The sequence below is a fragment of the Lacerta agilis genome, chromosome 3, assembly GCF_009819535.1.
Source record: "Lacerta agilis isolate rLacAgi1 chromosome 3, rLacAgi1.pri, whole genome shotgun sequence".
NCBI classification, from domain to species: domain Eukaryota; kingdom Metazoa; phylum Chordata; class Lepidosauria; order Squamata; family Lacertidae; genus Lacerta; species Lacerta agilis.
Window position 1 is genome coordinate 48,532,937 of NC_046314.1, and position 26,922 is coordinate 48,559,858.

At 40.8% G+C, this 26,922-nt stretch overlaps 1 protein-coding gene across 1 annotated transcript in view; it reads left to right on the forward strand.

Annotated features, from left to right (window-relative positions):
* Positions 1-26,922, forward strand: part of LOC117043652 — a 66,672-nt gene that overhangs the window by 24,337 nt on the left and 15,413 nt on the right. The window contains exons 16-36 of the mRNA XM_033143573.1: positions 671-863; positions 2,052-2,179; positions 2,927-3,127; positions 3,238-3,359; positions 4,311-4,539; positions 6,009-6,211; positions 6,950-7,108; positions 8,454-8,544; positions 9,398-9,538; positions 10,353-10,501; positions 11,221-11,332; positions 12,057-12,106; positions 13,156-13,332; positions 14,140-14,257; positions 16,127-16,292; positions 17,411-17,549; positions 19,487-19,640; positions 20,774-20,869; positions 21,103-21,246; positions 22,722-22,930; positions 24,153-24,291. Of these exons, the coding sequence (XP_032999464.1) occupies positions 671-863; positions 2,052-2,179; positions 2,927-3,127; positions 3,238-3,359; positions 4,311-4,539; positions 6,009-6,211; positions 6,950-7,108; positions 8,454-8,544; positions 9,398-9,538; positions 10,353-10,501; positions 11,221-11,332; positions 12,057-12,106; positions 13,156-13,332; positions 14,140-14,257; positions 16,127-16,292; positions 17,411-17,549; positions 19,487-19,640; positions 20,774-20,869; positions 21,103-21,246; positions 22,722-22,930; positions 24,153-24,291 (3,120 nt within the window). The remainder of the gene's footprint in view (positions 1-670; positions 864-2,051; positions 2,180-2,926; positions 3,128-3,237; positions 3,360-4,310; positions 4,540-6,008; positions 6,212-6,949; positions 7,109-8,453; positions 8,545-9,397; positions 9,539-10,352; positions 10,502-11,220; positions 11,333-12,056; positions 12,107-13,155; positions 13,333-14,139; positions 14,258-16,126; positions 16,293-17,410; positions 17,550-19,486; positions 19,641-20,773; positions 20,870-21,102; positions 21,247-22,721; positions 22,931-24,152; positions 24,292-26,922) is intronic.

Consider the following 26,922-nt stretch of genomic DNA (forward strand, 5'->3'; position numbering starts at 1 on the left):
CCCTCGGCACCCCCGGCGTGCCGCCTCTCCGCCCGCCTCCCTCCTGCGCTGGCCGCCCCTCGGGAGGGCGGGTGGGCGAGCGGGGGGTGAGGGGCGTGGCGCTGGAGCGGCGCGGGGCTTTGCGCGCCCTTCCAGCGCTCCAGCTGGGGCTCCGGGAGGTGAGGGCGGCTGGCTTTCAGCCCGCCAGTGGGGCGGGGGCGGCTTGGGGAGGGGGCACCCGGTATGCCGGCAGCCTCTTGGGGGCCCCCCTTGGGGGGGCCCGGCACCCTGGCGCGCCGCGCCACCAGCCCCTATGGACGAGCCGGCCCTGGAAGTACCCCACGGATCTCATTGGGACTTGCTCACCAGCAAGCATGCTTACTCTTGCAGCCTTAAAGCAATCTGTTCTATGGATGGGTCAGACTTTTAACATTCAAAATTTGCCTTCAGCTTGAAATTCACAAAAATACACTGCTTCCACTCCTAAATCTCATTGCCAATCAGAACTGAATCTTCCTCCACAAGTTTACAGCAGGTCAAACTCTTCCATATCTTTTCAAAACTCTTGAAAGTCACACACACACACATGTATATACGTATGCCCACATGCCCACATGTACATACACTGTTTTATTTGGTACTTCTAATATAGGCTTCATCATGTATTTATTTTAATCTGTCCCTGACACAGGTTCACAGTGTGCAGTTTATGGAGTTTGCAGAAGTAGAAAACCATGATGATTTTTACACCACAGAAGACATGTATGTTCACACCCAGGATCAGCGAGGGGCTTTTGTGATGTACGATGTAGCCCTCCAGGACCTGAAAGAGCTAGAAAAGCAGCTTTTGCTTGTGGCAACCCAGTACATTGAGGCAGGGAAAGGTAAGAATCAGCAGTTTGGCACACTAATGCAAATGAGAAGGACGGGGGGGGGGGGAGGACAAATGGGAATGATCATTCACAAGGATGATCACCAGCCCAAAGACTGGTATCCCAAAAACTCAGCCAGGATGCCTGACTTTGCTAAATGTCAGTTTATAGTAAGCTGCTTATTGTCAGCTACTGAGCCAGCCTAGCAGAGTGTGACTCTGGACTGTTTTCATATGGTTGTATGAAATCTTAAGGTCTATGTCAGTGTTTCCCAAACTTGGGTCTCCAGCTGTTTTTGGACTACAACTCCCACCATGCCTAACTAGCAAGACCAGTGATCAGGGATGATGGAAATTGTAGTCCGAAAACGGCTGCAGACCCAAGTTTGGGAAACACTGGTCTGTGTCGATGGTGACACAGCAAGCACCTTTAGGCACCTCATAGCACATTGTCTAGTCTATACTTGTTGTTGGACTGGGGCAAGGGACCTTTTTCAAGTAGAGGACTACATTCCCCTGTCGGAAACCTTCCAAGGGCTGAATGTCAGGGGTGGGGTGGGGCCAGAGGATGTCACTCTTTTGTGCAGCAAGCTTCTTTCCAGCCAGTGCCAGATTTACGTATAAGCTAAACAAGCTATAGCTTAGGGCCCCACTCTCTTGGGGGTCCCCAAAAAAATTGAAGGAAAAAAACCTGGATGTACATTTCCAAAATATAAGATAAAAAACAAATAAAATAAAACCTACATACAGCAACAGTGTTTGTGTTGTGTAGGCTCCTATGATGTAATTAGGTCCATAAATTACCATATAGCATATATTCAACACAAAGAAACAGCGACAGTTTGTTGTTGACAAAGGACAGCTGGACATATAAATGCCCCCATTACCTTCAGTAGCTTAGGGCCTCATCAAACCTAAATCCGGCCCTGTTTCCAGCCATGTAAAACCCAGAGGTTTATCACACTCGAGCCTTCATCCAGGCAAAGCAGGAGGTAATCATTACAGTTCAAATTTTCTTCTTACCCAGGCAAAAGCACTTAAGAGGTTGTGGAACAAGGTTGGTGGGCTGTGTGTGGCTTGGGAGAGCCCTTGGAGCCAGATAGAGAGGTTTGGAGAGCTGCATTTTGTTAAGTAGGCATTGTTCTTCCTTAGCTTGCTGGTTTCTGTGGAAATGCCTGTTGTGCTGTTTTTCCTTTTCGAGGTCACAAAGCATGCCGTGATTCCAGTAATAGCAACTACTCAGCCTGGGCTCATGCATCAGTGGATCGATCTGCAGTAATCCTTGACCTTTGGACTTGTGAAACAGCTTTCTTAGAAAATAAATGGCAGGTATATATATATTCCCACATTATTTTTTAAAACCAACCAATCTGAGCTCCTGTTACATTCGATATTTTTTTAAATTAAAATTATTTCTCATCCTTGCTCCCAAAGTTGCCTAGGGTTCTCTCTGTGTGTTGGACTATTCAAACCAACTATACTTGCAAACAGCTCTCATTAGCATTTTTGGAATACAGTATTTGATATCCCCCTGCCCCCAGTCATCTAATAGCTCTAATGTATCTGAAAAACTTAAATTAATTGGTTTGGATATTTTACAGGGCTGTCATAATTCAGAGACTAAAAATGTGAGATGTGACAAAATCCAAGGCAAATATCAGACTAATGTTTCATTGATTTTCAGTGGGCTTACTCTAAGTATCACTTTAATCTAAATGCTCTATTGTTATTAAATGAATATGAAGCTGATTTTTAAAATTATACTCAATTTTTATCATCTGAAATGCAGTACTACAAAAGAACTTGCATTACAAAACATTTGATCTTGAAGCATTTTAACTCTCCTGTTCTACAGCCCATCCAGCCCTTCCTTTATAGAAATTAAGGTCCCTCTTTCCCAAAGTCCCATCCCCAGGATGGCTAAGCCACATAAAGCATAGCTGACTAAATTAACAAATAAGAGAGAGGGGTGAAATAGGGAAAGTTAACTTTTTAAAAAAGAATAGAGGATAAATTATCATTCTTTTTTTTAAAACCACCTATATAACTGTATTTTTGCTTTAAATCTATTTTCAGCTTTTGAATAGTTACTTTGAAGCATATCAACATGCATTAGATTCAGAAGAAAGGTTTGCTTTGGCCCAAGTTGTAACAGACATCATGTACAGACGCCCTCGATTTGATTTCCATCTTGGGTATTTTGTGAATATCTATAAAGAAGAGTGTGCTTGCCTTGAACTTCACCTACAGCTGGTGAGAGGTGTACTGAACAAACAGGTTAGTGGACTCTTTGAGTTTTTATTTATTATTTTTAATCTATTTTCTTACATTTATACCCCACCTTTTCTGCTACATGAGGCTTGTGTTTTTATTTATTTGGTTTTTAGATAGATAACCAACGTGAATATAACCACAGGATTTGGCGTGATGGTCCCAAAGGTGGCACCTGTGAATTTGGTTTCCCCCCATATATAATTGCAAAACAATTAATTGCTATTAATAACACCCCGTGAGTAATGTCTGTCTCTCTTTATCATATGATGCAAGTACTGTATTATAAGGGAGCCCATCTTTAACTTGCTCAGTCAGAATCTTCCACAGAAAGTCACACCGTTATCCCTTTGAATTAAAGTGATGTTGGTGCAGATAAGCTAATCAAACTGTGTAGATGAGTAGCTTTGTTTTGTCCGCTTTCACACGTAGCATTGCCATGTCTCGCAACACGGACCTGCTTTGCACATACAGTAATGTTAAGCCAAATGAAGATTTTAGTGACAACATTGCAACGTTTACAAAGGGTTGAGGGAAGGCCAAGAACATGAGCAACAAAGGGGAAAAATATTTTCTCACATTTGTCCCCTACCGACTAGCAATGGTAGCAAATAACAGCAGGACTGAAAGGAGATATTCTCTCCTTCACTGCCGCCTCTTCGGTGGCAGCAGCAGGACAAAGGAACAAAGGAGAGAAGGCCTTCCTACCCTTCATCCTGCTGTTGCTGTCACTGCCACTAACAGGAGGAAGGGGTAACAGGTGAGGTGGGCAGTGGCAGCAGAGTATGGCAGTTGCTGAGGAGGTGCCCCGTCCCGTCCTGCTTGTTCCTTTGTGGCTCACCTGAGCCAGCCAACGCCCATGCTGCTAATTCACTTGGCTGGTCAGCCAGCTCTGCCTGCCTGGGCTGCTCACCTACAGTGCAGTTTGCATGGCTCCCCATGATGACATTCTTACATTGTCATTATATGCTAAGATACAGAATGATTTATAAATGGAGAATATGTATTTACGCAATTTACATAAAACACTCAGTATGTAAAGGTTTGCATGGAATGTATCAGATTTCAGGTTAGCTTAAACCAAACTATCATTTGTCCCATTAGGCTCCATTAAAACAAGAGTTATTTCTCATAATGTAATGATTCTATCCTTGCATAATGCTTTTTAATTTTGTTTTTGTTTTTAAAGTTCGGCTTTGAAGAACATTTATTTGCTCGAGTTCCACCCTTCCCTTGGCCTAATATCTTTAGTTCCTAAAGCTCTGGGTCATACCCTCCAGGAGTTCCAGCAAAGCTGTAGGCCAAAGACAGCCAGGGAAGCAATTAATCTGGAAAAACATGTACTTCAACTTGCCCTGGACACATGGCTGACCATGGAACAGCCAGAGTCTTTCTATGGCTCTCAAATTCAGAAAGATGTACGTATGTCTTCTACATTCTAAATCTGTGGTGATTTTGTCTTGTTTTTAAATAATTCAGGCTATGATATACATTCTTACCTGAAAGTAAGTGCCCTTTTTTAATGGGACTTACTTTCAAGGAGACAAGCATAGGACTCTGCTGTTAGTGATCTCTCTTGCAGACTCTACACATTCATGTCAGTTAAAATGGACCGATCTGTTGATATGGTCTACAAATCATCTTTCTCTTGTTGACACAGTCAACTAAAAGTTTCAATACAAACTTTTAAGGATTTTATGCTTGTGAGCTGGACAAATGTGTTTTGGTTTTGCACTGTAAGAGGTACTTGTTTATGGCTAAAATAAATAATATTTAATAGGGTACCTCCTACCATATAAGTATTCCCACTATTTTAGATAATCTGGGGAAGTTCTCTTGTATATGCTCCTGCCAACTGAAGTATGGCTGAAGTATGGCAGGTAGAAACTCATGATTGATTGAACTGTTTCTGCTTCTGCAACACTGCCATGAGAAATCCATTTTGATTGCCTTCCACTCGAAGTGGAAAATCAATTTGTTTCCGTAGGCCTTTGACCGGCTAGATGTTGACTTGGATTCGCTTTTCTCCCTCATTCCCTGCTGCTAGTTGTTTTTACGTTAGCTGATTTCTCTTGTCTATTGTTTGTATGTTGTCATATTTTAAATTGTTTTATATACTGTCTTTGATCTAATCCACATTGACCTGGTTCACACATAATGCTAAGCTAAACCATGGCTTAGCATGAATGGGCAAAGGTGCTACTCCTGGATAGATCATAGCCACTTTGCTCGTTTTTTGCTGCTGCACTGAGCTGAACCTTGGCTTGACTTCATTGGAGATATTAATATTGTGCAGCTTGAAGTTACTGGATGCATAAAAACTGACTCCTTTGCAACAAAACATTGTCTAGGCCCATAACTTTGATTCAAGCTTTACTTGTAGAACTTTTTCCAAAACAGAACAAAAAACAGTAAATGATACAGCCAAACATTCCATAAGGTCTTGTGCAAGTCTTATAAGGAACAGACTTATAAGGAAAGGTCTGTCTCCTTACAGCCTCCATTTTGCCTGGAGCTATTTTCTCTCCCTTCAGGAGACTCATTTGCACATCCTTACTCCCACAGAGTGTGGGAACAAGATGGTGAATCTGCAGTTCAATGGCTCCCATGTGATCTAAGGTTAAACACCCACGTGTTAGAACAATAACAGTTATTAACCCATCTAGGAGCTGAGAGAACCCTTATTATTGTTCTTTAGCTTCAATGGATTCTTCTAGCTAATCCCTTTCACCAATACACATAGGCATTTTCCATTTCAGTGTCAATTAAACAATTATACTTAACAGCCTTAACTTGTCATCTGAACCTGGGCTCGTGATTTGATAAGACAATTAAGCAACAACATTATTTTTACTGACTGTTGAAAGGTAGTGTATGTCCCTCATAGTTATTCACAGAAGTTCTGGTTGAAGATCCTTGTCTTGTAAGAGAAATTGCTATGTCAGCACTGAAATCAGCAGAAGAGGGAAAGCAGAAACAGGGTAAAGAAAAACAAGCTTTTATTCAGAACATCTTCTCAAGGCTCCTTGAACTTCTAACCCTCCGCCATCGATTGATAGAGGCAGCAGTAGAAAGCGCACAGCTGCAGAGGTAAAGTAATGGGCACATGGGATGGCAATGCAGGGAGCTATTTTGAAACCCCAATGAAGAAGGATTGAAAGTAACCCTTAAGGACTCTTGTGCTGCAGGGTTTGTTTTTATCCTACTCTTGGGGTATGTAGGTTAAAATGCAAATCCAGTGTGCCATAATATTGGGACTCTTGTTGACATTTAGGTCTCTCCTCTCTTCAGTCCCTCCAAACCACTATTGTCAGATATGCCGCCTTTATTCCACCAGGATGGGGGACCCTTTTCAGCCGTAGGGCAGCATTCTCTTCTGGGCAACTGTTTGGGACCCACATGCCAGTGGTGGGCGGGGCCAGAGCAATGAATGTGAGTTTTACCTTTGTAGAATAGGCCAGTTTCCACACCCACCCACCCACTCTTCCATCCAGGCAAGCAAGTAGCACGATCAGAGTTCAAGGACACATTCCAGCCAAGGAAAAACAGTCAAGGGGTGTGCAAAGCATAGCAAGTGAGGGTCCTGAGGGCCAGACAGATATGTCCCCCAGCCCCGAGATTCCCCATCCCTGTTTTATACCCACAGTCAGATTGCCCACTGCCTCCCACACCTATTTAGACACAGAATGATTCTTAAACTCCATAATCAATAGCGTACAGTTGCTGGCCAACAAAATTTCTGTTTCTAGCAAAGCAAGAGTTGCCAGCAAGGGTGACCCTGACAGTGGCTAAAGAAATGTTGCAAAGTATTTGTTTTTTTCCTTTTAGACTCTACAAAGAATTTGCAGGAGAAATGGGCTTTGATGAGTTCCATTTATACTTAAGGCCTGTGTACTTTGAATTCGCAACTCACAAAGAGAAAGCAGACCAGCCCTCACCAATATTTGTTACTTCTCTTCTAGAGCATCATGACAGTAGTGTGGATAGGTAAACCAGAGCTTTATGGGTATTTTGGCACATTTCCCTCTTCTTTCGATCAGCCCCAAACACAACATATCTAGGTCCAAATGATGTGGAAATAGAACAGCTATTCCTTCTTAAAACTTTTCAAATTGACCTTTCTATGCATTGTCATAAAGTGTGACTGGAGCTTCTGTTGTTTTAATTCATCCTTTTCAAGATTAGTATTTTAAAAATAAAAAGCTAGTATAATTTCACAAAAGGAAAGTGCATATAAGGAGTGAAATCAAATCCCCCCCCCGCCAAATTCAATGCAGCTCATCTATTTCATGGTTTGTGAGGCACCAATGTTTATTAACACAAACTGCTGAAGGTTTATTCCGTTAAAGAGACCATAGCTGCCATTCTCCCCCTGATAGTATTTCTTAGAGGCTGGGGTGTGGATACTCTATAAGCATACAGATATATTGGGGGCCAGGTATTCACATTTATACTTAAGGTCTGATTAACTTCGCCCAGTTAATCATCCAGCCCTCAGTTGTAGCATAACACACTCTCCCAGTCTGCTCTGTGCATATTTGTACTGTATTCTCAATAGGCCCAGCCCTCCTAGATTTGCAAAATTGCAATGACTGTATGTCCCCTGGCTTCTATACGGGGTGTGGTGGTAGAAGAGTACTGTAATTAAACAAATGGTTTTTGCAGTTATTTGTAACCAGTCTTCCATGTGAAATTAAAACCAATCACAAACTAGCAGAATTTAGGATTAAGCACAAGTGCATTTCAGAAATTTGCTGTGGCTTTCAGAAACAGATTTCTTTAAATCTATACAACGAAATATGTCACACATCTCCAATGTTTCCTTTGTGAGACAGTCCACCCCTCTATTTATTTTAAATATATACTGCTTTTACGCTGGCCAGCATTTGGAAATGTGTCTGATTTTATTTGTCTGTTTAATTTATATCCCGGCCTTAATTCCAAAGAAGCCCACTTTGCAGTGGTATCATTGGAGACATGGGTTTAGATTCTAACTAAGCTTCTACTGGCAGGAACATCCCATGAGTGGAGTTCTATTTACAGGACACTCCAACTTTCGCTGACCCCTTCCCCTTTGGTCTTTGAAAATCTACTCTGTAGGTGCTGGAAGACCCTCTGAAGAAGCATGACAAGCAGAACCAGGAGCCCTTCGGTTCACAGAAGGGTAGTTAGGATCCAAGTCATGTTCTGTAGAGAAGATTCAAAATCTTTGTAATAAAAAATGTGAATAAGAAGCAAGCACAGCACTTTCCCTTTTCATTTATTTACATTTCTAGGTTCATGAATGCTTGCATATTAGTTTGTGTAATTTAGTAATATTTACCTCTTGCAGATATATTCCGTCCAGCTTAATGTTAAACATCCATGATATTGACAATCAAATTGGGAAATTTAGCTTTCGTACAAGAGACAGCATTCTTCAGGTGACTGAATTATTTTCCCTCAGTAATTCTCAATACTGTACAACCACAATGAATACATTTTATTCCCTCTCTTCCTATAAATTTTATTTTGTCTTGCACCAGAAGTTATTTGAGAACCAGCACTGTTCTGGGGTGTCATTTTTAATATACAGTAACTGTACCCTGACTATCTCAGTCACTGTAAATCAGGTAAGGGGGGTCTACACTGTGCGTAAATTACACTGTAGATGCATCATTTCTAAGTTGAAGTACCTAATTATAGCCATTCAATGATTTTTTAATAAATTAAAGGAACACAATGAAAGATATTTCCACGTTCCTTTCTGTTTTCCTGGACTTCCCTTGTCATGCTTCACCTGGGCAATGTACCTGATCTGCAATAGTATGGGGAGGAAATAAGTATAAAATATGTATTGAAACAGACATTTCAAAGGTGAAGCTACCTCTTCTTCAGCATTTCCTCCAAATATTCTGATGAACATTGCTACTTTATTTCATGTTCAACTCCATTTGGCACCCAATTTTACTATCTGGGGCTGTGAACGCACTATACATTTAAAGTTCATTTTCATTCCCGTTAAAGAATCCTAGCAACTGTGGTTTACCCTTCACAGAGCTATACAGCTCTCAGCATCTTTAGCTACCTTCAGCTCCCAGTATAAAAGTATACTGTATATGCAACCTTATATTGCACTTAATTATGGTTCTAGATCTATGCAGAATAAAATCCTGTATCTGAATGCAAGTGAAAAGATTTCAGTGAGTCTAAGTACATCTATATCAAGAGAAAACTGTGCAACTTCATGTTACAGTTATTATACGAGTCCTAATAGTTTTTATCTTAATTCTTCAGCTGTTACTGAAGTCCCATGGACTAGAAAACCTTCAGATTGCTCTTTCCTGCCAAGTCGCTCATAAAAACACACTGCTTGTTGCTGTTCAACAGGCTGCATTTTGCCCCATGATGCAGCCCTCGCGGACTCTGGACATGAAGGTTTGCATTCTCTCCCTCTCTCCAGCTATACATGGAATGCAGATGTGTAACTTTTTCTTACTTTTTGAAATGAAAATCACTCACCAGAGGCTACAGTCAGAAGGTGAGTGGGGAAGGTATATGTAACCCTTTCCCTATAGGCTACTACACTCCTCAGAATCGCCCTGTCATGTTGTCAAGATCCAAGTTTGGGGCAAGTACTCTTTGGTGAGAATCCAAGCAGAGATTTAAATCACACAATATGCAGCAAAGTAAAGCATGGAAGTGTAGGCCATTAGACCTTTAAAACATGTCTTTCCAAGTGAGTTCCAAAATAGTCCCCTATTCACCCAGCATAGGAAAAGACCACACATTTAGTAAGTTAACAATTGTTTACTTACGAGCTCTCTAAATGTCAGGTTCATGTGCTTTTCCATACATCAGTCAGAAATGTTGTACAGGCAGTAAAACTTAGTTTAGTTCCAAATGGTGAAAGGTCCTAAATTATTGGTATAAGAACTTAAGTGTGGCTTGTGAGAGCCATGCAGTCTGAGCTGGAGCAACTAGTTCAAACCTCTTTACACGTTGAGTTTCTCAGGTAGACAGAGGGAGGAACAAATACTTGATTACCTAGTTCCTCCCAAGGTGAGCTAATCATGGCAGGATAGCTTACTCCATGGTCTTAACCCCTTAATGTATTAATTAGGCCAGCAATTTGGTTATATGAGGCTGTTTATCCCACAACAAGAACCATTAGATAATGGATTATCTGAATTAGGTAATGGGCAGTGGTGTAGATCTGTGTAAAAGGAAATGTGTGTCTTTAATGTTTCAGGAAGGAGTTCTAAGTCTGAGGAGTCAGAGCAGTACAACAAGTAGAAGTTCTATGGTTGGAACTGAAACAGAAGACCAGTTTCTGGCCACAGCACCATTGGTTTTACATTCCATTCAACATTTTGCAGCAGGACGCAGCATTTTAAAAAGGTAGGGTGATAGTATAATGGGCTGCAGGGTGTTTTCCATGTATGTACGCGCACGCGTGTTTCTATGCACATGGCTCTTTCTTTCATTGTCACCCTGAGGCTACAGTTCTAAGCATTCTTACTAGGATGCAAGAACCACTGATATCCTCATGTTCCTGCCTCTTCCAGCACTTTCAAAGACCCCATTCCCATAGCTTATGGTATCCACATATATCCATTGACATGATCTCACAGTGTTGCAGTTTGGCTCAATCCATACAAGTATTCATTTACAATCTCATGGATATTTCTACAGTACCAGCTTTTTTGCTCTCCCCTTTCTGGCTGGGCAAGGAATGGATGAGAAATTAATTTATTTTATGTCCTGCTATTCCTCTAATACTGTACTGGGGACACCCCACATGATAGTTCCTGCTCATGCTGTTGGAATATGTATACACCTTCAGCTACAGCAATGGTGTTGGATCACATTACGGGAAGTAAGTGTTGTATTGTTAGAAAGGAGCCACAGCTGACAGGTAGTATTTGCAAAGTCACATTATTTACAATAAGCATGGATTCCTTAGTTAAAGTCAGTTTGTTTAATCATGGCATAAATACTAAATGTTTATAAAGTGTAGATATGAGGTAAATATTAGTTGTTCAACTGTGTAGTTTGCCTATTAACAGTAAAATGTCAGTATTTCTACCTTCAGGATAACATTATTGCTCATTCTCCAGGCCTCGAGAAGCTTTTGTCTCAATTCAGTTGGAGAAACAGGGTCCACGGGACGTGATGCTGAACACGTTCATTCAAAAGAAGCAAATCCTGGGGACTAGAATGCAAAATCCTGTAAGTGTGCCAGGAAATCATCCAGGAATTTACTTACAATTGGTTGTATGTGTTTTCAGACTAACCCTTAATTAACTTTTGGGCTTCAGAATCAGTGGACTCCCAAATGTTTGGGACTTGTTAAAAAAAACAACCCACACTATTAGAAGCTCAACTGGAGTGTATTGTGGAAACTGAGCCTAATATAAACCAGCATGCTTCGGCACAAAAAAGGTGAAAGCAGCTAGAAAGGGATGTCCAAAAAGAATTTGAGGACCACATTGCTAAATACATCAAGGCTAACAAGAAGTTATTATAAATACATTTATAAATACATTACTAGCAGGAGATTGTCTAGGGAGGTAGTTGGATGACAAGGGAGTCAAAGATGTACTAAAGGAGGATAAGGAGATTGTGGAAAAGCTGACTGAATTATTTGCAACTTTCTTCTCAACAGAAAATACAGGGAACATTCTAGTGCTTGAACTAACTTTTGAAAAGGGGAGTCTGAGAAACTGAGGCAGATAGTGGTGATGAGAGATGAACTTTTAGGCCTAAAAAAGGGCAACCACACACATCAATAGGATGGAGCAACTTCCCTATGAAGAGAGGTTGCAGCATTTGACTTTTTGAATACACAACTTTCCAGTGATGTGTGTCTTTGTAAGATAATATATATGCATAATTATGTAAAACTCTGGAAATCTTATGTAAAAAAAACCTCAAATGGTATAATTTGTTGCAGGAGGAAGTTGAAAAAATCAAAAGAGAAGTTATTTTTGAATACTGCCATAAGTAAGTACACAAAATCTATACAGCATATCTCCACCAGAGGCTAGTGGAGTTTGTATGAATGTACTGTATGTAAAAAGTTTATTTTCCTATTCTCAGAGCAGACCGATGCTATATTGATATGATGCAGACATTTCAGTACAGGAGACAAAGCCAAACAATCTGTCCTTAGATCAGCTAGAAAATAGAAGAGAGTAATGTCCAAGTCTATAAGTAAAAAACAAAAAGCCTGCCAAGATGTAACAAAGCGAAACACAAACAACATAAATAATACTAAAATAATTTCAACAGGCCAGTTGGGAAGTAAAAGCAGTCTAGTTATGCTTCAGGCAGTTTCTGCAAATAAACTGCCTATATAAGAACAATTGTAATAATTTGGGTCACAGCAGTTGTTAGACAGTCCATTATGTCCTGGGGAGGGGGAAGAGAGGGAGGGAGGGAGGGAGGAAGAGGGAAGGTAAGTAGCGGTTATCAAGGTAGGCAATCCTGAATAAAGAGTATTACGCCCTGATTCCTCAGGAGCAAAGGTGTTTTCACCTGGGACATCAATTTTGGATCTTGTAATATCGCTAGCAACAAATTGTGTCCCCTGATGCTACATAAATTTTATGTGACTCACCTGAGGGAACATAAGAAGCTTGTAGCTTGATTGGATACTGATTTCAACAGCCTAAACAGTAAATGCAACCTATTTCCAGTTGTGTAAATGTAAGAAACACACAACTGCTTTGTATGGAACAATGGAAAAGATTTAAATATTGTCTTGTCAATGTTAGTGAAGAATAAATGGTAGCACTAATTTGAATGCAGATTAGTGCTACCATTTATTCTTCACTAACATTGACAAGACAATGTATTTTACACAACACATTTTGTCCACTCATGAGCAAGAGAGCACTAAGAAATTATGATATTTATTCTATGCTAATATTTACAATTTGAATATGTCCTTTACATTTCAGTGAAAATGTAAAATGTAAAGCAGGGAAACTGGTTCTTCAGATATGAGCACGATAGTGTTTTGCTAATGCTAAACTTTGGTACCATTTTAGGATGAACCATCGTATATCACAATACTCTCTGCGAAGTCAGATCATTGCTTATTACAACAGTTTAAAATCTATGCTAGATGATTTCCCCAGCGTGAGAGACAAATACTTCATGATTGGGTTGCCGCAAGAAAAGAAAGAAAAACAAGAATTGAAAGAAAAGCCTGAAGATGATCCCAGGTATGTAAATACTCTAAGCTGCTTGTTTTTAGAGTTCCATATCATATTGTTTTGCTAATTGGGGACAGTGGGATTACTGCTGCTAGCCAATAGTTTCTTTCTTTCTGGCTATTAGACAGATATAAACCCATCAGAGAAAAAGGCAGAGTATAAATAAATTATCAACAACCCTGTGAGGTTGGTTAGGCAGAGAGACAGTGACAGGCCCAAGGTTACCCGTAAGTTTCATGGCAGAGTGGGAATTTTAACCTGGCCTCCCCAATTCTAGTTCAGCATTCTAATCACTACACCTGTTTGGAAAGGTCAAAGGATATGATGGTAAGCTTATAAAGAGAGGGAGAATCATGCAAATAAAGCCCATAAGTGTTATCTTCAAAGTGGGATTAGAAGCCCACCTCCCTTCCTCTGTTAGATGGAGAGGTATCTTAGGAGGCTGCTATTTGGTTTGCTTGTTTTATTATATTTTCCTTTGGAAAACTCGGAGCAGCTTATGGGGCCTTCCGCTGTCTCTCATCTAGTCACTTTATCAATTCCACACCACCTCAGTTTCCACACTGCTGAGCCTATTTTTGCCGCTGTTGTGTTGTGGGCCACTTGGGAGAAATTTGCGTGAAAAGGCACCACTTAATATAGTAATTATAAAATTATGATTATATTGGTTATATTTCTTGTTTTTATATATGCGTGTACCACATGCAGCAAACAAGAAACAACTATATAGCTATTGTGCAAAAATACCTGTTGAGTGCCGCAGAACATTGCGATATGATTGTCAGAGTAATTCACTTTCCTCCCGTAACAACCCAGGTCATTCCAGACAAGGCCTCGTGGTTTGCTGTCCACAGATGGACGGTCCTTCTTGAATCTGTGGTTCATCCCTCACCCTTCTGAAGTCCTATCTGTGTTTAAAATGCTACCAGAGAAGGTTCGTATATAGTCTTGAAGATAACTCTTGTTAGTCAAACTGTATAGATCAGGGTGGTCCAACATGCGGCCCTTGATTCCTTTTTTTGGTGGTAACCTAGCAACATTTGGCACCCCTCCCAGTCCTTGCACTGCCTTCCCAAGCTGGGTAAGCGAGGCACTGTGATTTGGGAAGGAGGTGTGAGGGCTCTTGACAGGGTCCTTTCCAAAGCCTAGTTAGCACTTTCGAGTATGGGGAAGAAGGTGGGAGGGCTCTAGGACCCTGATAGAGCCTCGTGCCTCTTTCCCAATGCCCTGTGCCGCACTTAGCCAACTTTGAGAAGGCAGCAAATTTTGGCTTTGCTCCCCGCCTGTTCGCACGACAAGGCAGTGTGCAGCTCGTGGCTTCTGTGTTAAAGTACTCCTGTGGCCCACTTGGTTTGAAAGGTTGAGCTGCCCTGGTTTAGATTAACCTGGTACTGGTCTCTTTTGTCATGTTGCCATATTGTGCTGCTGTTGAAATATTAGGCACTGGATCCAGAGGAAAGTGTGCTATAGGGGTCTTGGAAGCTATCATGGATTTTGCTGAATAGGCTGGACTAGGGAATATGAGAGGATTTCTGAAAACTGGGAGAAAGACATTTCCACGAATGTTCCATTCGCAGAAATACCTCCCTCCCTTTTCTCCAGTCCCTTGCACCACAACCTTTACTCCCGAAGCAGCCGACAATTAAAATCCACACAAAGATAAGAGGCTGCATGAGTCGCAGAGTCACAGGGTTGCAGTGGCAGGGTAGACTTGTCCAAAATCTAGCAGAAGCACCCTGTATGAACAGAGTTGCATGCAGTTTGGGCCAATCCCCCCACCTTTGCAGTGTCCTGTGTAGCCTTTGGATTTAACCCAATGTAATTAGGGGTGTGTGGTTAGGTGAATATTGGTCTCTTCTGCCCATGGCAATTAGTAAAACACTTGGTAAAACAATTCAAGTTCTCTCCAGTGGGAGAGAGGATTCCAGGGGGGAATGGGTGATCACCAGCTGTCTAGCAACTATGGTGGAGAAAGCCTTCTGAACTCCATCAGCTGCCTGAGGCGTGGGTAACAGTTGTAAGAGGGAGGAACTTAAGACCTTAAAACTGAAAATATTAAATACATAACAGAAAACCCCACTCAGTTCTTGAATATTAGATGTTCTATTGTTATATGATGAGATACATGGGAGGGAGGCAGCTACAAAATTAACTTCTAAGCAAAAACTGATCTGGTTCTCTCCAATGGTAATCCCAAAATCTACCACCTCAAGTGGACTGCCTCTTTTGTCTAATGGCAGAACTAACCTTGAATGAAATAAATATAGAAAGCCTATGGGATATTAGTAATATTTTCTGGAATGGATTTTGAACAGTTAGTAAAGGTAGCAGTCCAATCTAGAGACTCCCTTGAGGTGTTTTCAGATGAGGCCTCAATATTGCGAATGGGTTGTTGGCAACTATTTCTTTTAACTTATTGGATTTTCCCCAGAAATATGGGGGAAATGATTAAATGGGGGTGGGGGCAATCTGGTGTTTTGATGTTGATGATGTTGTGTGATGCTACAGTGCAGGCCCATGCAGAGCTTGTCTAAGGCCCAGGGCAGGAGTCTTGAGTTATAAACTCAAACAAAAAAAGCACCTGGTCCCTGTTGGGGGCCCCCAGCCAGCTTAGCCCCCCTGAGGCCCAGGGCAAGTGTACCTGGCTGCCCTCCTCCTCTGTGTGGGCCTGCACTGATCCCACAATTAACACCCATTAGATTGCAAATAGCAGCTGCTGCTTTCAGTTTGTGATTGCAAAATGGTGATTTGTGTTTAATTTTTGAAAGATTTTTCTCCCTGTATTTCCCCCCCTTTTCCATAGACTGGCTTCAGAGCCCTGAGGCAGACACTGCAAATTGTTGCAGCTTTTCACGACATTATTTCCTACATTTTCAGCTTTGCACAGCTAGGAAATGCAACAGGCTGCTTTGATTATGTGTGTCCTCCTGACCATCTCACTGCAGAATGGGGAGGGACTGAATGGATCGGTTAGTAACAGATGTTCTTCTTTGAAACAGATAATGAATGTAAGGGCAAGTTTGAAATGTGCTGTTCAAAGGAATACTTTGGGTATTGATGTCTTAAATCAGAAAATGCACATTTATGCTTAACATCTGTGATTTTCAGTGTGTGTGTACACACACACACACACACACAATTTTCAAATTAAGAGTTTCTGGTTCGGGAAATACTTCCTCAAACCATATTGGCTGGTGATCCACTCATGTATGGGTCTTCCTGGATTTTCCTGGGGCGGGCGAGGGGGGGAGGCAGGTTCTTTCCTTCACGCATTTGACACAGTTCAAGTTAAACATTTCTGTTTTTTTGTGGTAAATATTCTTACTTGATTGTCTTTGATGCTCTATGAGACTATAATCTGATACCAGTGAGATTTTCTGCTGAGTGAAACATCTTCAGCTGAATTGTCAGATGTTCTAAAGAAGGACATCCAGTTCATTGAAACAAACGATGGGCAGGGAGGGGTTTTCTGGGCCCATATTTAAACTACAAACACCTGTACAGGCCTAATTTAATGAAAAACTGCTATACATTTGCCATTATGTATTCTGTTGGATCTTGTTCACAAACCAAATTATTCAGTCAAATAATGTTTTAACTGTCTGCTGAAATGGTTATATTGTATGGCTTGCTGGTAGCTGAGACTCATAAGCTGGGTTTTGTCACAGTTTTCTCTAGAGTGGAACATGGTTGTATTTTACCAGTTCCTAGGTTATGCCTGACTGTGTATGTGCATCCATGCCCATGAGTGGATGTATGCATGCATGTTCAGACTCATGATCTTTGTGCATGTTTGCACTAGGGTGTGACATACAGTCTGCAGATGTTGTTTGTTTGTGGTGCTTTCAAGAAGTAAGGAGCAAAGTAATGTTTCTATAAGAAACTAGACAACTTTCTCTGCAATTGTTAAAAATAGATTGTGTGCATTTTGATCCTATCCTTGGCTGTAATTACAAAAAACACTTCTAAAGTGTCCTATGAGATGCAAACAGGGCTGAGCCAGTTTGCCTCCTTGGATGTAAGAATGAAATAAATAAGGCAAATAAATGTCAGTATATTTTATTTATGACTGCTGTTGGGATTCTAGGAATTGAGCTCCTAGACCTGCAGAAAAAAATAGACAATCTTCATAGTCCCTCAGATCCGAAGAAAGTGGCCCAGATTTTGAGCATGCACAGAGAAGTTACACTTCTGCAGTTTGAGGCAGCTGTTAGACATTCTGTTCGGTAAGAGATTGGCATAGTTCAAAAATAAGGATGTTGATACAAATTGGGGGAAATGTCAAAAGGAAAGATCTGGCAGGTGTTTTCTTTAAGGCTGAAACTACACATTATGAGAAGCTGTATATCACTTTCCCCTGACTCTTTAAATTTCTTTTAACCAAAAGCTGTCATATGAAGCTGTGGATTTAAATAAAGGAGGGAAGATGCACAGAGGCTGCCTATTCCACCCCCCCCCAGCCATTTGCCCCACTTGAAAGTAGCTCCCTGCTTCCATTTCTTTGAGAAAACATACAAGTACCACTATTTCCCCCCCCCCCCGCCAGCTAAAAAGCAGCTGGGGGCAGGGGTGAAATTTTGAGGACAAAAATGGCGGTGAGAAAGAGTTAAAACAACCTACCGGTATCCTTTTCTCCTGCACCATCATTCCTTCATTTAAATTTGCAGCTTCTTTGCTTTTAGTTGTCTTTTTTAATATATTAGCTGGGGGAAGTTGCACATGATTGTGTGTTTGTGTGTTTCAACCTGTGATTCCAAAACTTATAATAGCAGTGCCACCTGCGTTCTTACACCTGTTGTTTTGCTTTTATTGGAAACCTTTTTGAAAAACGAATTCTAAAAATAGCAGGTTTCGGTACTGTGCACCAAAGCCACCTTTAAAATTTCTAATCATGGGAGGTGTACATCTAGCAATATTTTAAACACTGATTAATCTTAAGACGATATATAATAAAGATATTTAAATGAAATCAATGTTTTCTTTGTTCATTTCCATGTGTTGCAAAAAGGTGTTGCATTTCTATGTTTTTGTAGAACCCTATGTTGTAATACAGTATAAGGACCTTTATGCTGTAATATATAGATTTAAGATAGTTGGTCATTCAGATTATTTAATCTGCACATTAGCTAACAAGAAGTTTTAAAATAGTATAGCAGCCTTCACTAACCTGGTCCTCTCTAGATGTTTTGGACTACAGTTGCCATCCGTCCCAGCCAGCATGTCCATACCTGAAGGGAGAACATGCACATCTACCCTGTGGTGAGATCAGTGGTGAAGGAAGGGGAACTGGCATGTGGGGTGGGGCAAAACACCTGCTGGCACGTGTGCGTGTGCCGTACGTATGGTGGCGGGATCCTCTGCTCGCAGCTGCCGATGGCGGCGCTTGAGTGCTGTACGATGACAGAGGGGGGTGTAGCCACAAGCAGAGGATCCTCCGCACACGGCTGTGGCGGTACAATGTGGCAGCTCGTGCCGCTGTGCCCTGGGCAGCGGGGCAAGCCCCCTGTGGGGTGCCTTCTTGTCACCCCTCCTCAGAGATGCCACCTGGGGCGGCCTGGCCCCCTCGCCCCCTTCCTCCGCCACTGGGTGAGATGTGTGTGAGTTTCAAATGCACGTAGGATAGGAATCAGAGTAAACTCTTAACAGTGAAAGAGTAAGGAAATGTGCAGTGGGTTTGGTTTGCTTTCTGCATCTTGAATCATAGAGTTGGAAGGGACCCTGAGGATCGGTGTTGGGAGAGTTCTTGAATTCTGCCAGAAATGCTACATTTATTGCTATTGCTCAGGGGCTTAAGCTGTAGGAATAATGGGAGTCATAGTTCTATGAGGAATAGGTCTCAAGCAGAGAATTCTCAGCATCCATTCCTGATCTGAGATTTCCTGATTTCCAGGATTTGAGGGAAGAAAACCATAACAGTTAAACTGGGCTAAAACCTCTCTTCAAAAAGCATTGCTTCTCACTAAAGGGCAAATCCCATGTCACTTTCAAGCGAAGTACATTGTCATGCTAATTTTCTAAATTATGGATATATGGAGCAGTTTGAAAATAAGCACATGTTAAAATTTGACCTTTTTAAAAACAACAACAAAACATTGATTAATAAATAGGAAATAATTATATCATATTTACTTTTATAATATTTCTTTTTCTGGCAACCCTCCAGAGAAGCATTTTTATCATCTGGAAATGTTCCTGCCTATCAGAGCATTACGGATCACATTTACCATGGGTTGCCTCCCATAAGTAACACCATTGTTGGAAGTGCCTTTGCTTCCCAGCTCCGGCTTCCGCAGCCACTAGATCCACATGGCCACAGAGTGAGTAAAATAGTCTTCCAAAGATTCCTCTTCCTTAACTGTTTCCTTCTCACTTGTATCATTGTTAGCTGTGCAATCAGCACAGGCTATATGTATGTGTCTCTTTGTTGAAAAAGCCAAGATGTCTCCTCTCAAAGTACAAAAGGTTTCATCACAACAACCTCTTTAAAAAAAAAAAAAAGCCATTTCTCTTTTCGCCAGTCCACTCTATTCCACCAGCATTGGCATAACTGATGTCAAAATTTGAGCCTTTTGAGTCTCTTGCATCCTAAATCTCACGATGGCTTAGGACCCAAAGCACTTGGTGCTGTGGGGCACAATCTGTGGTCTTAACTGCCACCACAAGACAGCACAGTGTGGATAGCATGCAAAGGTGCAGTATTTTCACAGAGTCAAGACTGGTGGCTCATTAACTGCAAACTGGCAGCTGCTGTGGGCACAGGACATAATTGGCTGCCAAAAGCAGATCACTGCTGTGCACTGCCCCTGGATCAACTGGTATCTTGGGTCTAACTATATTAATGATATAATTAGCAATCATATTGTGATTAAATACCAGGTGCATGGAGGGTGGGAGGGCAGAGAACGTCATCAATGGCATTGCAGCCTATAGGGAGAGGGCTTTAAGTCTTCCCTCCCCAACTGCAATTTCAGTAAAATTTCACCTTCCCCACACATGGCAGCTAGCATTATTAGGAAAATATATATCGTTTATGTCAATGCAAGTTTTATCCTAATACTATTTGCTGTATGGGGGTGTGTGGATTTGAGAAAGGCTTAAGCCTCCCCATGTGTTGCTATGCATATAACATTTTTTTCTCCAGGTTTTTCTCCAGTTTTTCTCTGATCTGGTACTTAGAGTTGTATCCAATGAAGTTATTCTGATTAGCAAAAGAACTTCCACCTGTAAGCATTGAGCAGCTATTGGGTAGCTACATCAAGTCTTTTGTACCTGGCTTGATTTCAAGCTGGACTGTAAAGAATGAAAGGAAAGGATGGGGGCATGATTTGACGAAGTTGGGTAGCCGTACTGCCACTTTCTGCCTAGCAGAGAAAGGTGCTTATTGTTAGTGAAACTGCATTTTAGGATATTTGGTTTATTATATTTTAAAGTTGCAACTCTTTGTTTTTAGGCACTGTTGTTGTTCCCCTGGAGAACATTCCTAGCAAACACAGGTCCATTTCCTGTTATTATCAGCAACCTAGACCCCATAAGCTATAATATGCAGGTATGGTACTCTTCTTACCTCTAAGGTGCATATTAAATTCAACTGGGGGCTGCCATCCCTACTCACCAACCCAACTTAGAATTGTTTTTATGCGCAGTTGTTCTTAACGTTTTTAGATATGTATCCTTAATATATGTCATTATATTGTAAATTGCTTTGAGGTGCCTCGTCACAGGAAGGAAGGAAGGAATAAAGTGTTTTGCAAGTAAAAATTGACTGACTGACCTTTCTAGGTATGTCTGTGTGGACTGAACGATGAGGATCGAAAAGTAGCCCATGGGGAGCTGGTCGAGATGCAGCTTGCAATGGAGGATGTACTCTGGAGTAATTATGAGGGTCTGAATGAGCACGGAGAACAGAGAACATCTTTCGGAAAGGTAAATTAAAGAAGCAACACATTGACACCTGGCACCATCTTTGCATGAGCAGTTCAGTTTAACTAATGTGTTTTAATCCTTTTTTGTAAAAAGATCTAGTCAAGTTTCAAGTTCAGCAAAATCGCATGGCTGCAGCACTTGCTAGAATGTAGAATGTTAGAAGATATTATATGGGATCTTAGAATTGTATACTACTGTATATATTAATACAAAACCTCTGCATGTAAACTGGCAAGCATGTGTCTGGGTGACTGAGTCAATCAGAATGCTAACAGATGTGGTGTACAGTTTTGTATCTCTTGAGGTTCTTCTCTTTATCAATGTGAGTAGCGTGAGGTGATTCAGCTTTTGTGTCTAAAACATCTGCTCTGCTACATTTTCTCTGCCTGCAACACTGGCAACACTAGTTAACACTGTAATGCAGCCCTGCCCTGTGCCAGTCTGTCACTGTACAGTTGTACCTTGGATTACGTCCGCTTCGGCTTACGTATTTTCGGGTTACGTACTCCGGTAACCTGGAAGTGTTTTTCAGCGCGTGCGTGTTCTGCGCATGCGCAGAAGCATTCTGTGCAGTTCGCGCATGCGCAAAGTACAATTTTTGGGTTTCGTACTTTTCAGGTTACGAACGGCCACCCGGAACCAATTAAATACGTAACCCGAGGTACCACTGTACAGTTATTTGGTCTCTCTAATCCTCCCTCACATATATGCAGAGAAGTCAAGTCTCCCTTCAATTCACTCAGTGTGGAATGATTATTGGTGTAGGAGAAGCGGAGAGGATAGCTTTCGTCCCTTCTGCCAACTTCCAAGGACATGGCTGTCTTGTGAGTGGCTGATCAAAAGCCACCTGTCAGTCAGAGCACACCTGGGTCAAGAGATGACTGTAACCAACAGACTTTTGTTCTCCATACTCCATCTGACTTTCAGTGCTTCTACATCATGTGTGAGGAGACCAGAAGCAGCTACAACAGGATAAATACAACTGAACTAAAATTGTTTTCTTAATTTTCTTTAAAGCACCATTCTGTCTCTTCCCTTTGTAATCCTAACTTTTATTCTTAATTAACGTATTAATATTGACTGTTCAGTTTGTGTATGCATTTCTGCCAGGCTCAATTACGGTATTCCTTACTCCAGTGCCTAGACTATTTGGCTTCATGTTCTACATGCATTTATAGGTGGGATTTGACAGAGAAAAACAAGCTACCTTGGGCTATGGTGAGAGACCAGGAAGGTGGATGCTTTCTCTCTGTTTCCCCTCATATAAATATTTACCTTGGACCCTCAGGTTTCATATTCCCCACCCCCAGATTGGATGGCATGTAAGGCATCTATTTAAGAGTCCCTAGCATGGCTAGCCTATCCAGACTGGCAGTCACGGCAGGAAGAGAGAGTTAAAGTCTTCCCTGCCATTATAAATGTATTCTGGCTTTAAGCTTCTGTGTCTGACGCTTTCCCCACAATGATTTTAGCAGAATTTGGCAATGACAACTGAAGCAAGTGGAAAGACTTCAAAAGCACTGTTGGAGCTGCCTGATTCAGTGGCTTCAAGTTCCTTGCAGAAATCTTACCTGATACTGTGGAAGCAACTGGAAATTTTAAAAGCAGAATGGGGAAGGCTTAAATTAAAAGTTGATGATATCAACACAGTTCCTCTATACAAGCAATTTACTGAACAATACGGGTAAGTTCCATTTCCATGTTATAAATGTTGGAGTGAAGGTTAATCATCAACAGTGCAGACAACAAAGTAAAGGGGGGGACCAGTACTCAGTGCGTTTGCGTTTTCCTGGGTTTTCCTTGCTCTTTTATTATAAATTTGATTTTGTTTCAACAGTTAAAACTAGATTACTAGGAAACACGGCATTTCAAAATCTTGTCTGTAAAAAAGTGGAGTGGGATGGAAAGGAAAATAAAGTTGAAAAGGGCTTTCTTTTCCCTGGCTTTCTCCACTGCAACCAGAAAGCAACCACAGAGTGTTTAATAAGGCACAAGGACGCAGGAACCTACCCCACCCACCCTGCCCATGGTACATAATGATGACTAAGTTACTGCATAATGTGATTCATAAGGAAAGCATTTTATTTGTATTCCAGTCATCCTCACAACAACCTTATTATGAGTGGTGAGAGAGTGACTTGCTTGGTTGCAATCAGCCAGTTAGAGATGTGATCTATGAGGCTTGTGGTCAGTGTAGATGATCAGTTGTAGGTTTCCTGATGGTTGGTGAGGGACAAAGGACCACTTTATCAGTCCAGTTAGATCCCATCTCACACTTGCCAGGTAAATCTGTTAACTCCTTTAGGGAAATTGCAAGGAGATGGCTGGCACAGGATCAGGGAAGTGGCTCTCTTGACAATGTATCCCTAGGATTTCTTGATTTTCCTGCCAAACAGGATTCAATTAGGTGCTTTTTGGGTGTTTAGGAAAAGGAACATACCTTATTCTGGAGGCATAATGGAGTCAGAAGTTCAGATTTTGCCACATTCCCAACATGGAATTCGCCTTCTTCACAGTTGCCACACATTAGGTCAACATATGTCCCCCCAGATTTCATTGTTTATCATTCGCCAACCCTTCAGACCTCATGAGCAACACGTTGATGTGAAATTAAGAAACTCCCCCCCCCCAATTTTCATCACTCTACACTTCCACTGCCCATTTACCCAGTTTGGAGAGATTCTTCATAATCCCTTTCTGTTCTAACACCCTTGAAAAAAAAATGGTATTATCATCAAACCTGGCTGCCTCAATCACAATGAGTCTAAATCCTTTATGAACAAGTTTTAAATGCACATGGAAAATTGTAATATTGAGGGCATGTTAGAAACCAATGCAAAATAAATGGAAAACATTAAACAAAAGAAATAAGCATGTACAATGTCTGTATCTCTGCATTTTTCTAGTACTGAAGTTCTGTATCCTGCTATGAGAAGCATAGCTATACATATGCGTATAGAAGATGAACTTGAAGGATTTGGACTGACATATCACTCTATTTTGCCCCCTAAAGACGCTTCAGAAACTGAAATAAAAACACAGCAGGTAAAACATAGTTAACGGGCAAGCAGAATACAAAAAGAGAATGATTTTATACTTTTTAAAATTGTAGTAAAATATAGTTTCTGTAGTACATTAAAATCCCATACATTAGAATCCTTCCCAGCAGCTTAAGATAGTACAAATGCTATGATATGATGATATCATTTGTACTATCTTAAGCTGCTGGGAAGGATTCTAATGCAGCTTAAGATAGTACAAATGATATCATCAGACAAGGTCAAAAAGAGAGGTGTGGTAATATATGCAAAGGAGAAATATAATCCAAGACAGTTATTCAAAGACGAAGAAGGGAGATATATTGCAATTGAGATTAAAACACAAGGCGAAAAACTTTTGATTCTGGGACTTTATGCACCAAATGATGGAAAGTCAATTTTCTACAAAAAAATACATGACTTGCTGTTGGACTATTTGGATTACAAACTGATTTGCCTGGGAGATTTCAATGGGGCGGTTTCCACTCTAATGGACAGATCCCAAAGAACAAAATTAACAAATGATGGGAAACTCCCCAAGACCTTTTTTGAAATGGTGGACAATTTAAATCTGGAGGATGCCTGGAGATTGAAAAACCCCACCGAGACAGAGGCAACTTACTACAGTGAATCCCAGCAGTCATGGTCGAGGATAGACTATATCTGGATATCAAACGAATTGACATCTAAAATATATAAAGCAGAAATCGGCCCAAAGACATATTCGGACCATAACCCTGTACAGGTAACACTTAAAATGGTTTCCAAGGGATCTTTTAGATGGAGAATGGATGACGCGTTGATGAGAGATACCAAGCTGGTAGAAAGAGCCATGAAAAAGATGAAGGAGTATTTTCAAATCAATTGGAACTCGGAAGTAGAAAAAAGAATCGCATGGGATGCAAGTAAAGCGGTAATGAGAGGATTCCTCATAAGTGAAAAAGCGAAAAAGAAAAAACTACAAAATGCAGAAATGGAAAGGCTGTTGAAATTAATTAAAGTTAAAGAAAAGGAGTTAAGAGGTCATCCCAAATCTTCAAGAATTCAAAAGGAAATCAAATACTTGCAATCCCAGTATGCTAAAATCATGAACCAAGATCTAGAATGGAAATTGAAAATGATGAAACAAAGATCATTTGAATCAGCGAATAAATGTGGAAAACTATTAGCCTGGCAACTGAAGAAAAGACAAAAGGCCAACGTCATCGGCAATTTGGTAGTAAATGGAAAAATAGTGGAAAATCCGGAGGAAATCAGGAAGTGTTTTCAAAAATTCTACAAGCAACTGTACAAGGAGGAGAAGATAAAAGAAGAAGAGATAGACCGGTTTCTGCTACAACATGGTTTGCAGAAAGTCCCAGAGGACAGACTAACAACTCTCAACCACCCGATATCGATCCAAGAAATTGAGGAGGCAATTAAAAACATGCAATTAGGAAAGGCCCCAGGACCAGATGGACTAACTGCAAAGTTTTATAAGACTCTCAAAGACTGGCTTTCACAGCCATTGAAGGAAGTATGCAACAAAATATTAGAAGGAGATAGGGCACCAGAAACGTGGAAAGAAGCCTTTATCACGCTCATTCCAAAACTAGATACAGATAGAATGCAAATGAAAAACTATCGTCCAATTTCCTTATTGAATGTGGATTATAAAATTTTTGCAAATATTATGGCTACAAGATTGAAAAGAGTGCTGAAGGATTATATTCATAAAGAACAGGCGGGTTTTCTTCCAGGAAGACAAATAAGTAATAATACGAGAATCATTGTGGACATTTTAGAAAAACTGGAAAGAAACATAAATACCGAGGCAGCACTATTGTTTATTGATGCGGAGAAAGCTTTTGATAAAATATCTTGGAAGTTTATGAAAAAGAATTTGGAAAAGATGGGAGTTGGAGAAAGATTCTTAAATGGTATTAAAGCCATTTATACTGAACAAAGAGCTAAAATAATAATAAATGGCGTGATATCGGAAGAAATTGAAGTTCAAAAAGGAACAAGACAAGGGTGCCCTATTTCCCCTTTATTATTTATAACGGTCCTGGAAGTCCTTTTAAATATGCTACGAAAAGAGAAACAGGTAAAAGGAATTAGAGTGGGAGAGAAAGAATACAAATTACGCGCCTTCGCAGATGATCTGATGCTATCCCTACAAGAACCAGAAAGCAGTGTCCCCAAAGCCTTAGAATTAATTGAACAATTTGGACGTGTAGCTGGTTTCAAATTAAATAAACAGAAAACCAAAGTTTTAAGTAAAAACATGAGTGCAGAACAGATACAAAGATTACAGGAGGGCACTGGCCTCACTTTTGTTAAAATGGTAAAATATCTAGGTATCAATCTCACGGCAAAAAATGTGAACTTGTACAAAGACAATTATGAAAAACTGTGGATAGAGATAAAAAAAGACTTGGAGATATGGACAAGATTGAAACTATCGTTGATGGGAAGAATAGCTGCCATTAAAATGAATGTTCTACCAAGGATGCTGTTTTTATTCCAAGCCATACCAATTTTGGATAAGATGGACTGCTTCAAGATGTGGCAAAAGGACTTATCAAAGTTTATATGGCAGGGCAAAAAGCCAAGAATCAAGTTTAAGATCCTAACAGACTCTAAAGAGAGAGGAGGC